Here is a 15,828-nt window from a genome sequence, read left to right as displayed (position 1 = left end):
CGCACGATTTTGGGCCTGCCCCCAATGGGTAGGCCTTAGTAATCATTTGTCTTTGAAAGAGAAAAATCAAGTAATTACTTATTTTTCTGTTCGCTTTTTTTTGGCATGCACTGATTGGAGCAACATGTGATTATTCTATTTCTATCCCATCTTTTTCTCCTTCCCTGCCCCCCCTCCTCTCTCTCTCTCTCTCTTTTTCTTCTTCTTCTTCTTCTTCTTCTTCTTCTCTCTCTCTCTCTCTCTCTCTCTCTCTCACCTTGCAATTCGCCCTCTTACCATCTTGGGCAAGCCACATGAATGAAATTCATCTTGTATGACATTGGAGGATCTTTGCTTTTTTGCTTTTTGCCCCTGCCCTTTGGGTAGGTCTAAGTGGAGGTTCTTCTCTAAGAAGCTAAAATTCAGAATTCTCTTTGTGTGAAAGTCCTTAAATTTTATAATTGGTCCCACTTCCCACTTTCTATTTCTTTTCCTTGAAATCCTCCACCTTTTGATCTCTCTCTCTCTCTCTCTCTCTTTTGTGAAAGTCCTAAATTTTATGATTGGTCCCACTTCCCACTTTCTATTTCTTTCCCTTGAAAACCTCCACCTTTGTCTCTTCTCTCTCTCTCTCTCTCTCTCGATAATTTTTGGCCTGCCCAGGGAAAGGCTATAGTAATCGTTTTCATTGGCCAAAGATGATAAACCTTCTAATTGTGGCTGGCCGGGTGGCCACGTTCGACAGGTAGTTTAGTTTATTTTTGGACGCATGCAAATGGGTGATTGGCTGTCCATTGCTGCTATTTTTGTCGTCTGTTCTTGCTATTTTTGCCCCCCTTTCTCTCTCTCTCTCTCTCTCTCTTCTTCTTTTTTTCTCCCCCTTTCTCTCTCTCTCTCTCTCTTCTTCTTCTTCTTCTTCTCTCTCAGCTTCTAGGGCAGGCCTTTTGAATGTATTCAACTTGTTGTGAAAGCCCTAAATTTATGATTGGTCCCACTTACCACTTTCTATTTCTTTCCCTTGAAATCCTCCACCTTTTTCTCTTTTCTATCTCTCTCTCTCTCTCTCTCTCTCTCTCTCAATTTTTTATGAAAGTCCTAAATTTTATGATTGGTCCCACTTCCCACTTTCTATTTCTTTCCCTTGAAATCCTCCACATCTCTCTCTCTCTCTCTCTCTCTCTCTCTTTCCTTTGTCTCTCGTAGTCTTCCTACATATCATCTCTCTTTCGCTTTTTGGCCTGCCTTCACGGGAAGGTCTAATTGGAGGTTCCAGTTGGAGATGAGAAAAAGACGTGTTTTCAAAATTAGCATTTGGATTTTTATAATTGGGCTAAGTTGCACTTGCTATTTGCATCCCATCTTTTTCTCCCCCTTCTCTCTCTTCCTTCTTCTCTCGAGAAAAAGAAGTGTTTTCGAAATTAGCATTTGGATCGGCTTTTTCTCCCCCTTTCTCTCTCTTCCTTCTTCTCTCTCTTTCTCTTGCTATTTGCATCCCATCTTCCCCCCCCCTCTCTCTCTCTCCGTCTCTCTCTCCCAGCACGCCACATGAATGAAATTCATCTTGTTTGATCTTGGGGCAGGCCTTAAATATCATTCACCTTGTTCCTTTATGCTAAGTATGAGTGGAGGCCAAAAATCGAAATTAATGAAGGCAGCCTAATAATAAATCACTATTATTTTCATCTTCCGTCTGGGTTATATTGCGTGCCAAGCTTTGTGATAGAGTCTTTCTGTTGTGAACTCGGTGGAGTATATTCGGACGCCATTGTTGCCCTATGGGTGACTATCATTTTGTCTACAGAGATGTGGAGGGCACCTCTACCGAGTGGGATGATATTCAGCGTAAGCTTGGCAATTTGCCTCCCAAGCAGTCACCCTCCAGACCCCCTCCTTGGACTCCTTCGTCCGATGAGAATGCGCCGAAGAACACAGAATGGATCGATCATCAAACTGAGGAGGAGCTTTTTGAGCTAGAAGACGATTCCAATCTTGAGGACGATAGTTTTCTTGAACAATATAGGTCAGATCTGCCTTACCTGTTTTGTAGAGACCATGGAAAAACGATTGATCTAACTTCCTTAGGGAAACAAGCGACACAAAAAGCGGTAAGCATAAATGTGCAAACCAAGGTTGAGCTCATAGCATGTTAAAATTCGAGCTGTAGAATGTCCGTTGTTGCTCTGGAGACCATCATGCGTTACTCCATGTAGTTGTTAGCGCAGCGCACTAGAGAACATTTCAGACAGTGCTTCTAGAAATTCTTACAAAGGCATCGTACCAAAAGTAAGAACTGAAAGTTTAATCTTCGGGGTGCTACATTATTCCACACAGCCTTCAGAGCGCTAAGGAGAGTCCGAGTCTTATGGTAGTCAGGGTTGGGAGTCTGCGTTTCAGCGTCCAGAAACGCCTTTCAGGAAAGGCCCCAACCAAAAACGGTGTTTCAGGGCTGAAACGTTTCAGCCCAGCTTAAAGGGCTGAAACGGGCGTTTCAAGTACACCCCCCCCCCTTTTTTCCTCCCTCTATTTCGCGATTTTCACTCCCTCCACCCCTTCAGCCTCACACTCTTGGACTTTTGAGGGTTTCCTAGCCCTCCTTGAACCCCATTCACTCCCGGGGAGTCCTTTCTCTCCTGCAGGCTGCTTCAGCCCCCCTCCATCATCCACTCCCCTTCAGCCCTCCTTCATAGCTCAGCCTCCACTCCTTGAGCTCTCTCTTTCAGCCTGTAGCATTCTAAATCTGTGTGCGCTCAGCTCAAAACCCCCTTGATGATGCGTTTCCCTGTTTCAGCCCTCCTAGAAACCCCGAAACGTTTCCATTTCTGTTTCCATTTCCTGTTTCCCCATTTCCGTTTCCCCTAACTATGATGTGAATGTGTATGATAACTTGGTAGAAAATGAATTTACAACCTTCATTGATGAAGATTTTGCTGAAGACAGTTTCGAGGCTGACGACTTTGGCTGTCATTACGAGAGAGGGTTATCAAGCATGTACTAACTACCACAACAAAGGTCCTGATACCATGTTACATAAAGTGGAAGATTTCTCCAAGATCACACGAGATCACCTACTCTTTGTGCACACAATTCCTAAGAGACAGAAGCACAGATCTGAGAGTAGAACAGCCAAAACCGTATGTAAAAAATGCTCTTAGATAGGACAGACCCTGACACAAAAAGAGACCTCTGTGTACTACCATCAAGCAGTAGGGTACTGACTTGATGTGGACCTCTAGAATGGTGGCTTCTACCTCCCTCCTGGCACCTTCAATGTCTGTCAGCCTGTGTGCTCACCAAGGGAGCTTACGCTATTGGATGAAAGTTGTGGATACTAGAGTAGGGGCATAAGGCCCCCTCTGTATAGGTGAGGGCTGGCAGCCCTCACCCCTCATGGCTGGCCAAATATGAAAATAACCCCATGTATCAGCTCTAAACTTTCCATTTTCAGCTTTAGACTTTTTAAAACACACAAAATTCTTAGAAAATTGAAATGTACATATTTGCTACTTGCGTAATGCCACAAAAGTGCAGAATACTATAGATTAGAGAGCATAAGATACACAAAGTACAGGAAAAGGAGATTAATGTACAAATTTGCAATGTGCATAATGCCTAGAAGTGCAGATCAGATAGCATATGATACGCAAAGTACACGAAAAGGAGATTATACCTCAGCCTTGAAGGCCTCAATATCTAATAGGACTCTTGACTGTCGCGTCAAGTACATAGTATATAGAAAAAGAGAGTCAGCCGTAATGGTTTGAAGATGGCATAGTAGTAGAGGCCTTTCCCTATGGTGAGCTTCATCATCCTAGTCTTGGGTCCCATCATCATCCTCCTTGTTAGGAGCATCCTGTGTTGCATCAACGTCTGGGTCCTCATTAGGTTGAGGTCCAATACATGGTTCAGGAGTGCACTCTGCCCTGAACTTGTTAAGTAAATGCTAGTTTGCATTAACAAATACAAGATCATTTTCCTTCGAAACCCCAAGCCTATTCCTCTTTTTGGATGCAATGTTTCCAAAATTGCTCCACACGCACTTAACATGTGAAGAATTAGCACCCTGACTCAGTATGTGAATGACCAAACGTGCAACAATGGAGCATTTGCCCAGAGTCCTCCGAAAGAAATTTTGAACATGCCATTCCAGGCATCCTCCAACCCAAACAGCCCCTTTCCTTGCCTATAATATGACCGCTCCTCTCGCGCTTTTCTGCTATCATCTGCACTTGAGACAAGTCGTCTCAATGCTATCTCCCATCCTTACACTACTTTTGTATCTGTTTCTTAGGATCCACCAAACCAACTTACCGCTATCCTCTAATAGATTATTCAGCCCATGTGCCATGCAAGGAGTGAAAGTAAGATGAGGGTACTTCTCATTAAGAATCTTACCGACTACCCTATTGGAGTTCTCACCCTCGGAAAAATTTGAATAACCATTATTTGTTGAATGGCCTCCGTCCAAATTCTAGCCAACCTCTTGGGCTGACTTTTCCATCTCTGAATTATCAATAGCTTTAATGAAAAAGCTGGCCTCTCTAGAGTATGCAATAATACCCTCCTAATGTCACTCCATCCATCTCCCATCAATGTGACACCACATTTCATCCCTATGTCTTTGATGGAAGTCAAATCCTCCTCTATCGCAATCTTCTTTGTCGCCAAAATTGTGGTGCGTAGGGCCTCACACAAGGGAGGAGTGTAAGATAGTCCAAAGGCTGCAATCTACTTCACCATATCAATGGAATAAGGATTGTGGGCTTTTATCATGGGTACATCTGTTCCATAAAAGAAATGGCCCACTGTTGCATCTACTGCGCGCTCCTCCTGGGAGAGGTGAGAGTCAATATATAGCCCTCAAGGCATTCAAACTTACCGCTCCTGCTCCCCCCCCCCCCCCCCCCCCCACCTCTCTACAATCACCCCCTAGATGAGTAGCTCATGCTTCCTCATCTAGAGTATTTGTTATCTAGGGAATGACATTCGTAGTAAATTTTGTGGTTCTAAAAATGGAACAAGGGGACTTGTCCTACCCAATGCTACTGGGCCGGCCTTGGTTCAAGATGACACGGACCAAGCAAGATTGGGGAGCATCCAAAATCACAGTCAAAAGCGGGAAAAAGAAACTACAACTAGAAAGACTCTGAAGGTGGTTCTATGGGGTGTCTGTGCCAAAGACTTGGAGAGAATGATGCGTTCACAACAGAGTTCCTCCTAAAGTGTGATGAGTTTGACAACTTTTGGAGGATCCAATCCTTGAATAAGGGTGGTTAGTTCAAGGATAATATTTTTACCTTTATTTTCCCCTCTTTTTTTGCTAGACATAGGGGCATGCTTGGGTGTGGCGAGTTGGCCTAGCCGACTAGAGGACTTCAAATCGTGGGCCAATCGACTAGCAAGGTTGGTGATGGCCCATGGGCCCTACATAGGGCTAGTTGGCTTGTTTATATAGACCAAGTAGAAAGCCCCCCCCCCACCTCCCCCCCGCCTCTCCTCCTCCCCCCAAAAAAAAGGGCCTATATATAGAGGCACATTGCCCCACTTTTTGTATAAGATCTCCAGTGTTTATAGCATAGTTACCAGGGAACGTCATTCCCTAGCTATGGAACCACGTTTCGTCCAGAAGGATTATGAAATACTTGTCTTGTGGAATAGCTATGGAACGTTTGGGAATTAGACAAGGCTCAAGTTGATCTCAGATGCTTGAGCCTTGTCTATTATTCCCTTTTGTATGCTAGTTGGCAAGCTATAATCTATTATCAATGATCATTCATGATTTATGTATCATCAGGATTTTGTTGATGTCCTAAGTCTTGACTCCAAATTTGGTGCAAAAGCAGTTGTAACCTGTTTTGAGTTGTGAAGTCAGTAAGTTTAAGGTTTCTAATGTACAGAGAGTGTGTTTGTTTATGGGTAAGGTGATGTGGTGTCCCGTTCCTGTTCCCTAGGATTTTGGCGTTCATATTCCCCAAGGGTTGATGTTTTGTTGGCGTGCATGTTCCCTAGTAACTATGGTATATAGCAAGGTTTCAGCACTTCTCTCTCTTGCATCTCTTGTGTGTGTCTGCTCTCATTAAGGCTGCTTGAAGCTTTGGAGACTGCGAGACACCTGCAGGTTTATAGCTTGATTGGAGAAGATTTGGGCTGTACTTAAGGTGGAGAAGCTGATTGAAGGAGGTGTCATTGCTGGACAGCCACTTTACAGAGGAATTGCAGCCTCTTCTTCATTTGTGTGGCCCTATGTTTAAAATTGCATCGCAAGTCAATTTGGATTCTTGTGTTCATGATGATCGATATACTTTGTATAAATGGATGCTCAAGTATGTGTGGGTGTGTCGATTTGTATGTGTGAGAGTATATTTTAATACTATGGTCTACACCCACTGTTGGGCGTTGGTGACTTGAGTAGCTAGTCCTTGCTATGCGTGATGGAGTTTATGGTTTTCAATCTTATGAGTGACTATCGTGAGATTGAAACTGCACTATGTTGTGTTTTTAGAGGATGAGTTTGGGAATGTTCGTGGATTCATCTAGGTATATGATCAATATATTTTGTTTAGCTTTGGAAATATTTCATATGCTGCAATCTACCAAGGAACGGCGTTTTGACATTCGGAATGTTTGGAAGGCTGTTCTGGGCAAAGGGCTGACATGGGGACGTCTAGAATGTCTCCAGAATGCCAGACAGGTGGTTACCAGGAACGGCGTTCCGGACCTAAATTTGGCATTCCAAACTTAAATTAGGCGTTGCTATAGTGTTTTGGAGCTAAATCTGTCGTTCCTAAAGCTGAAATGGAAAGTTTAGAGCTGCTAAAAGTGGTTTTTTTTTTCATATTTTGGTGTATTCCGATGTGATTTGATGATGTGGCATTCCCATTCTTCTTCAGCCGTTCTCCCTTCCCGATATGTTCTCGTTCCGGCATCTGACATTCTCGGAAAATTCCCGTTCCTTGGTAACTATGGTCTTATGTAAATGACACAGTTATGAAGCATTTCTGATGTATGGTTGCCCTTCAGGATAGAAATCAAGCTAAGTCCGATCTTCTAATGGAGATACTTCGGCCATGGCTATGGCTGCTTGTATCAATACGTTGACGACGGGTGAGCAATGTGTGGTTTGGATGACCCATCGCTCAGCATAGCTATGAGGAAACAAGGACAACTGAAATTTGTGCTCATGTCATGAGAGTGAGTGACTTGAATATGCGGTGCTCCTGTTGAGAGATGATTCACGCGAGCCTCAACTCATTCGAGAGAATAAGCTTTCAGACATGTTCCCAAAGGGACTGCCCTCTGGTCTTCCTCCTCAGCAAAGTGTTGATCACAAGATTGAACTGAAGCCTATGTTCAAGCAACTGTACAGGATGAGTTTAACAAAAGTGAATAAAATGCACGGTAACTTGAGGGATACCTCTCGATGGGTCAAGTAGGACCCAATAATTCATGGGAGCCACTAGTGCTTCTAGTAAAGAAGAAAATTAAATATATGTGATTGTACATAGATTTCACGGCTTTGAATAAATTGACCATCAACAACAAATATCTTGTATCTCGGATGAACAATCTCATTGGTCGGCTCTGCACATCTAGGAATTTTACCAAGATTGATTTGAGAACCCACTATCACAAGGTAAGGATATTTGAGAGAGATTACATACAATCACATGTCATATGAAATTCAACGAATATGAATTTTTGGTGTTACCATTGGACTCTCTAACGTGCTAGCATCTTTCCAGCAACAGATAAATGATCTCTTTCATCCATATATCTAGGAAAGCTCATTGTGATCATTTGAATGAGACTCTTGTTGAGCATGGATACCATCTGCAGAAAGTGTTGTCCATTTAGAAAAGAGCAACTCTTAATGTGAATTCATGAACATGAACTCACATGTGTAACGTGTCATTAATTGATGATTCCGTATTGACTATGAGACCCATCCCATTTTGAAGATGATTACCATGGTCAAATCCTTTTTTGGGATTTGTGAGTTAATTCCAGACTTTCATCTAAATTACGCTAAGATAGCATTACTCCTAGCAAATTTTGTCAGATTAGTCTAAGGGTTCAAAAAAGAAAGTACACTATGTACTAGCCATAGTGTCAATAGATGAGCTTGATGCTTGTTTCAAGCAATTGAACATGGGGTCACATCAGCTCCTATGCTACTCATAGTAGATCCTAGTAAACCATTTGTGGTTGAAATGAATGCGTATTCTGTTGGAGCAACCCTGTTCCAATCATAGTAGGCCCGAAACACGTTTCGGGACAGTCCGAAACGTACGAAACGTTTCAAAAACGTTTCGGTTCTGAAACTCGCGTTTTGAAACCCCCAAAAAACCCCCAATATTCAAAAAATCCCAATTTGTCCCAAATTTGGAAAATCTGGTGTTGTGTTGCATTTTTTCCACCCGTACATCTCAAATTGCCACCCGTATAGTGAAATCGACCTTCAGCCTGTACATTTTCCTTTAGCCCGTGCAAGTGCAGCACAGACAAAAATCACGATTCATGATTTCATGTATCTTTTTCTATTTTGAAATATGACCATTGATGCTTGAATCTACAATGATGTGTTAATTTTCTGATTTAGGATTTAGTAATAATGTTTCAAGCATGCAATTTCAAGGTTGAAGTGCTACCTCAAATGTCTGTGCACTATGTTTCATGAGTTTTTTCAAGTATTGGACTTCTGGTGGTAATAATCTAAAAATGTTTTAATATTTTTGGGAGAAATATATATTGAAATACCCTATTATGCACGAAATGTTTTAACAGACATTTCTTGAAATGTGTCCGAAATCCTGGAACGCGTTTCGAAACTTAGCATTTCAAAACTCCTCGCCTACTATGGTTCCAATATAAAAAGCTAAGTGAGCCATGTAACAACATGCCCAAGATGGTGCCAATTAGATGCTGATTAGGCAAGATCCAGGCTGTTTTCAGTTTCTGATGGGGACAGCAGAATGGTCATTTGTCATGGTCATTTAGTCAATCCAGCCACCAAGAGAAGGCCTTCCCTAGGAGATACATCTCCGTGAGAGAAGTTCAAACATGGTCGGGATAGTTGGTGTTGGCGAAATGTGCCTCCCAAAGAGGAGAGTTCCTGATGAAAGAGAACTATTGGCTTCTCACCACAGTGAGAAAGAGAGAACTAATTGTAAGCTAGCTATCTAAGATTGCATGCGTACACCATAGATGCCTCTCAATCGTCCATCTCAATTTTAACAAATGTCGTATCACACCTGGAACCAATAGATGTTAATGTCAATGAGTTTCCTCTTTGTGCTGGACCCCCTGCCCTCTTTCTTCATCACCCCCTGCAGCCATCAGTACAGCTTCAGAAGCCTCAGCATAGCAGGAGGACCAGCAGCCCTCTTGGGCATCAGATAGGGAGGGGGAGAAGAGAAGCAGTCCATCTCACCTATAGGGGGAGATCCCCCTTTACGACAGGTGTCCCTTTCTTAGCCGTTGGGCAAATATTTGTATTCAGCCTGTTGTAAGAACAGTGGTGGTTGCAGCCCAATCCTGCATTCATCCTCACACATTCAGATGCAAGCACGTGGGTTGTGTGCCATTGTCTCCTATGTCGATACCAGAGCACTTTCCTGAGACTCTGCGCAAAACAGATCAAGGTCAATGCATTGTCCCTGCACGCTCTGGCAAATCAACCGTGAACAATGAGATGCCAAGCTCACCCCCATGCGACTAAGAGTGTTGGTAAAATAAACCAATGAGTAGGCCTTGCAGTCTATGTGCATGTTGACATATAAATTTGGTGGACGGGGGATCGGCTGTGGCCTTTGCACAACTGAGGTTGAATATTTGTATTCTAGGCTGCAATTCCTTGACAAGGGATCCACCGCATGCACAAGCCTAGTCCTTACTAACGGTAATCAAACATCATTTGATGTCCACACCGGAAGAGTACTCTCTAAACTAAAGCTGTAGATCCAGGTTGTATAGAGTCCTGCCAAAAATGAAATCTGCACATAATATTAGTAACATGTTTTAGCAACCGAAATATGGAAAAACGAGAAAATATTGGTGTGTAACTGGATGTTACATACTCATAAATATGGAAAAACGAGAAAATATTGGTGCATAAATGATGGCGTAACTGGATGTTACATACTCTCATAAGAGACGGATCAAAAGAAACCCACACCACCCATGAACATTGCAAGCAAAAACTGATGTCAATTTAAGTTGCAACCCATGTTAGGCTTGTCCTGCACCTATCCAGACATATTTTGGGGCTCTCCATGAGGCTATCAGTAACCTAGAATAGACCACACTAATATCAAGTTTCAAAAGGCGGGTACCCATTGGTTTGGATGATCATGTCATCTATCACCAGAATAAGTGGTAAAAGGCAAAGGAAGAAGATATAGTTTCCATGTCCAAAGTGAACATCTTTACGTTCTTACTAGTTTCCTAGGGAATCATTGTGAAACTACATGGCATCAATCTGGTGAATTGTTTTTCTCAAGCCTTTACCCTCATCCACCAGGTATTTCAGTAGAGTCTCCTACTTCTCTCACTGATTCTGTGAGGCAATTTCTCCTTATGCAGGGCAGGCTAGCTATTTTTCAGTGTGTTAGTGATTGTTTTCCTTGAGCATAAGTTCAAAAAACATTGTCATGTGGTTGGCCTCATATGTTCCTCAGGTGCTCTTAACATGAGTAATTTTGGCTTGTGTTCAAACTCTTTTGTCATCCTCTATCCTTGAACTCATTTGTTCTGTGGCCTGTGTTCAAACTTTTTATGTCATCCTCTACATTTGTTTCTGGTCTGCATTTTTGTAGAGCTGGGGAAAGATGCTCCTCCTTAAGAGACTAAACTTAATCGTTTTGATAGTTTTTCCTTGTTGGTGTGCTTCTGATTGTTAGCTTTCCAGCCTCAATTATACCAATTGTTATATAGTATATGTAAATGAGTTTAGGTCTCTCCTTTTGGTGATTGCTTTTGCAGGAAGAAGCGCCTTGCGGAGCTGAAGGATTTGGCTAATAAACCTCGATTTGGATCAGTATTACATATTGTGGGGGCGGACTTTATTCGTGAAGTGTCCAATGCTCCTCCTGACGTTTGGGTAGTAGTGCATTTGTTCAAAGATGGGTACTTGTCTTGATTTATAGAGCAATTTGTTTGGTGCATTCCTTTACAATGAATGGAGCTTGTGTACAATTCAAGCATAAGGACTAGCATGTGTAATGCAGGATTCCAGAGGCAGATATATTGAGCCAGTGCTTTGAAGAATTGGCGAAAAAATATCCAGGGACTAAATTTGTCAAGATCATCTCAACCGATTGCATTCCAAACTACCCCGATCGAAACCTGCCCACTGTGTTGGTGTACAACCAGACAAATGTCAAAGCAACCTTGGTAGGGTTGCAACAATTCGGAGGACGACGGTGTACACCTGAAGGTATTGAAAACTCTCTAGATCATACCAGATTAGATGAGCATATTCAGCATTGTATGAACTGCTCAAAGTCTTGAAAATTGCATGCATTTCTTACTTGTTTCTTCTTTCTCACCATGATTCATTGCAATCAGATCTTGCAAATTAGTTCACTCCCTCCAAAATTAACAGTGCATACTTTAGGTACAAGGGGTTTGCAAAGAAAACTTTTTATTATAAGTGGGCTACGATAGTTGAAGAAATACGATGCAAGTTGTCTATACTGGCTTTCTTTTTTGTGAATAAGATATTATTTTAGATGGAAAGATTGAGTCTTGGTGCTTGTATTGCAGATGTGGCTTTTACCTTGTGCCAAGTGGGTCCTGTACTTGGTTCTGGAGATGACGCTGAAGCTTCCAAAAATGCCATTGCTGACAGAGTAAGAGAAGAATTCCTTGAAAAATTGATCTCCAAGCATGAACTGGAAGATTCTGAGAACTCTGAGGATGAGGTCTAAGATGAGTGTGCTCTCTCTCATTTGATATTCAGTCAACTGCAATTTAAATCTGCGGCCATAGTTGTCCATGGGATCTTATCAACCACCTGTTGCTTGTGTGAGAAATATTTGGTCTATGCCTATTCATCCCAAATTTGTTTTGAAGACAAGGGCAGGTCAAGGATACATGGACCACGTATAGGTTTACGAGTGCCAGCCTTGCTAGGAGTTTGAAAGTTTTCTGGTCTAAATTTTATATTATGCAGAAGCTTTGTGGTGATCATTATAATAAGAAATAATGTGTGCCTATGTACAGTAACAATGTTTCATCCAGGTTTGCAAAATCTCCAGGGGATACAGATAGTTTAAGGTTTTTGAAAGGCAAGAGGGTTAGATATGTTTGGAAATCAAACTTTCAAAATCAAGGCCATAGGGGCTGATGAATCTTGTTTTGGTGGAAAATTATAGCTAGTGACCCATAAATGTGAATGCTTCATTTTGCCTTTATTTCCTCTCTTAAAATAATTTGTGTCCTTGGTTTTTCATCACCCTTTGAGTTATGTTAGTTTCAGAATATTACACACACACACACACACACACACACACACACACACACACACAAAGGCACGCACTCGCGCTTGATTGGCGGCACACACGCATATATAGTTTGCCCATTTTTCCTGCATATTGAGAAAACAAATCGACAATTATTGTAATTTTGGTTTTGTTAAGTGTAAGGAAGGTTACTTCTTTAAGACCAAGGATATTTCAAGCAAATGATAAAAAGCTTTTGTTTGTGGAGAGAGGGCTATGGCCTGAATGAGAAACAGCATTGTGGGTATCTGGAGAAAGTCATTAAGATTTTTCACAACCAATCTATCAAGGATCTTAGGTTTAGTGTTTGCTCTAAAAAGTTTGTAGTTCAAAAATGTTCAAAAGTTTTTCCTTGTGGGCATAGTTGCCAGAAACGGCTGTTTCTTGGCAGGAAACGGAAACGGCGAAACGGAAACGAAGAAACGCCGTTTCGTAAAACCTGTTTTTGACCTAGACCCCCAAAATCGCGATTTCGCCGCCTGGCTCCTTTTTTTGTCGCCTCCCGCCCATTGCACTCCTTCTGTGCATCCTTGCTACTCTCTCCACCTTCTCTAAGCTCTGTCCATCCCTCCATCCTTTGCTCTTGGACTCTCCATCCCATTTTCCTCGGACCTCCATCCTTCTCTCTCCATCCTCCTCATCCTTCTCTCCATCTTCTCCATCCTGCAAGCTGCAGCTTGGCAGCTTGCTCTCCATCCGTCCATCCTTCTTCTCTCCATCCTCTCTTTAATCTTATTTGTAATCTCTCCATCCTCCTCCTCTCCACATCCTCCTTCACTTCTACCTCTGGCTCCTTCCACCTCTCCATCCTCTTTTACCTCTGAGCTCTCCATCCTCCTTCTACCTCTCCATCCTTTCTCACTTGTGACCTCTCCATCCTCCTCAATGCTGAGAGATGCTTATTGGGTCCATGTCTTCCTCCTGGATAGTTATAAAGGAGGCGGTGGCTCCAAGAAGTGGAGATGCAACTATTGCGGCATAAGCAAAACGGGGTCTGTCACACGGGTGAAAGACCATCTAGCAGGTGTTCCCAGCAAGGATGTAGGACCTTGTGAGTTCGTGCCTACTCCAGTGAAAGGTGGTCTAACAGAATGGAAGCGTGTGCGTATGGCAGCCTTGGCTGCAAAAAGTGGAGGGCAAGGGCTGCAAGATGAAGAAGAGGCTGCTGACACTGAGCCATTGGATGATGCCAGCACATTGGGTTCTGCAAAGAGAAGTAGAGGGGCATCAACTACATCGAGCGCGGGTCCTGGTCAATTACTGTGGATGCTAGTATGAGAAAAAGAGGATTACTTCAAAGGTCTAGCATTCAAGCACGCTTGCAAAAGCAAGCAATGAAGGAGGCCACTAGTGAGCTCACAAAGCTCTTCGTATAGTGTGCAATACCCTTTCATGTGGTGAAGACTACACGATGGAGGAAGGCCATGAGAGCCGTAAGCCGCATTGGGTATGAATGGGAAGGGCCTACATATGAGGCCTTATAGACAAGAGAGCTAAGAAGAGAGAGGGAATGTGTGGAAGACCAAATGAAGCCCTTGAAAGAGACTTGGAAAAAATATTGATGCATACTCTTATGCGATGGATGGTCAGATGCACGCAGGAGGAATGTGTACAATATTTTAATGTCTTCTTGCAAGGAAACCATGTTCTTGAGAGCCATAGATGCTTCCACTGCAGGTACAGTGATTACAGGGTTGTATATTTGGGAGCATTTACGGGCAGCCATTATGGAGATAGGTGTTGAGTATGTGGTGCAGGTGGTGATAGATAATGGCAGCAATTGTGTGTCAATGGGTGCCATGTTAGAAGATGAGTTCCCTAAGATTGTGTGGACACCTTGTGCCTCACATTGCCTTGATCTTTTGATCGAGGACCTAGGGAAGATACCTTGGATTGATGCCATCTTCTCCACAGCCCGCAGTATCGTGAAGTTTGTCACGAAGAGACCCAAAGTCCTCAGCATCTATCGGGCTTACAGTGACCTTCAGCTATTGAAACCTCCAGCCACAAGGTTTGCTTACATGTTCATAGTGGTGGAGAGGCTTGTGCGAGTGCGCTAGGGCTTATTGCGCACGGTGGTGTCTCGGGAGTGGGGAGATTGGGATGATAGAGGCCAAGCAAAGTCTATCAAATTTTTCCGCATGATCATGGATGAGTCTTGGTGGAATCAGGTGGAGGCATTAATCAAATCGATTAATCCTATCTACACGGTGCTTCGCATCACGGACATGGAGGGAAGCACATTAGGGCTCTTGTACGAGTTTACGGACAAGATTGGAGAGGCCCTCAACAGAAACACTTCCCTATCGCCTGATAAGTAAGACTCTTTACTTTTGTAATATGTATAATTATTGCAGTTACTAAATTGCAATTTGTTATCATGAAGCCTGGAATTTTCAGATATATATTATGTATGTACTATTATCTATAGTCTATGAATTTTGCATGCATAATGCATTCCAATTTCTTGTGGCATGATTTAGGGTTGAGTCCATCCGTGCTATATGGAATAAGCGGTGGAATTGGTTCCACCGCCCAATCCATGCGGTGGCACATGTATTGCATCCCCTCTGGCGCAGTCAAGAGCAATATGAGAATGACGAGTTGGAGGAGGGGATGCAACAGTATCTACAAAATTGGACGGGTGGTGACTTGATGATGCAACGAAGAATGGAGGATGAACTTCTACTGTTCCGCAATCACAGCCTCTTCTTTGGTCGACCTACGGCTAGGCTTCGAGAGACACAGTTGTAGCTTGTCTCCTGGTGGGAGAAATATGGCAACTGTACTCCTACTTTGGTAAGAGACAAGTTACAACGCCACTAGTTAGAGCTTCGTCGTTAAGTAATTTGAAGTTTTATCTACTACAAATATGTTTAAAGTGTTGGAATGGTCACCTCCCCGTCTGTAAGCCCCCAAATGAGGAGAGCGTGGGGGAGGTAGACCTAGGGCAGGATGTGCCCAAGAGGAAAAGAAGAGAGGGGGCTGCCACATGGGCAGCACCTCACATCAAAGAACATGGAAGGTACCCGGAGCTAGGATGGATCTGCATGGCACTGACATCAGCAGTGTACAGAATTGTACGGCGCTGGAGAAGAGCCTGGCAGAGGGCAGAACCAGCAGGACAGAAAGGTGCTGACATGGCAGGTCAGGAGCGCAGGTATACGGGGCTGTATGGGGCCTGGTGGAGCAGCAAATGGGGCTGCCAGTGGGCAGTGGCATGCCTTATATAGGCTGGGCTCCTGCCTAGATTGGAGGGCCAAAAGCCCTAGAAGTGTGGGCCAAAGGGCCCTAGTTTTGTGAGCCCTTAAAGGGCTGTTTTGGGGTAGACTGGTCGGCCCAAACAGACCAG

The 15,828-nt window shown here is 43.2% G+C and overlaps 1 protein-coding gene across 1 annotated transcript; it reads left to right on the top strand.

The window, feature by feature from the left end:
- The first annotated feature begins 1,675 nt into the window (after positions 1-1,675).
- On the top strand, positions 1,676-12,389 carry LOC147881422 (Thioredoxin superfamily protein). Its single transcript, XM_087369765.1, has 4 exons — positions 1,676-1,999; positions 10,957-11,100; positions 11,202-11,410; positions 11,740-12,389. Exons 1-4 carry the CDS (start codon positions 1,755-1,757, stop codon positions 11,901-11,903), a joined length of 762 nt encoding a protein of 253 aa, XP_087225891.1. The 5' UTR covers positions 1,676-1,754; the 3' UTR covers positions 11,904-12,389.
- The last annotated feature ends 3,439 nt before the right edge of the window (positions 12,390-15,828 follow it).

This window comes from Dipteris shenzhenensis, chromosome 31, assembly GCF_047967505.1.
Source record: "Dipteris shenzhenensis isolate YYH24624 ecotype China chromosome 31, Dip_SZ_1.0, whole genome shotgun sequence".
Taxonomy (NCBI): domain Eukaryota; kingdom Viridiplantae; phylum Streptophyta; class Polypodiopsida; order Gleicheniales; family Dipteridaceae; genus Dipteris; species Dipteris shenzhenensis.
Note: the sequence above shows the minus strand (reverse complement) of the source record. Positions and strands in the feature narration are given on the sequence as shown.

Coding starts and splice junctions, on each gene's coding strand:
- LOC147881422 (XM_087369765.1), top strand. CDS start 1,755: ATGGGTGACTATCATTTTGTCTACAGAGATGTGGAGGGCACCTCTACC. Junction 11,101..11,201: donor GTGCATTTGTTCAAAGATGG/GTACTTGTCTTG, acceptor TGTGTAATGCAG/GATTCCAGAGGCAGATATAT. Junction 11,411..11,739: donor ACGACGGTGTACACCTGAAG/GTATTGAAAACT, acceptor CTTGTATTGCAG/ATGTGGCTTTTACCTTGTGC.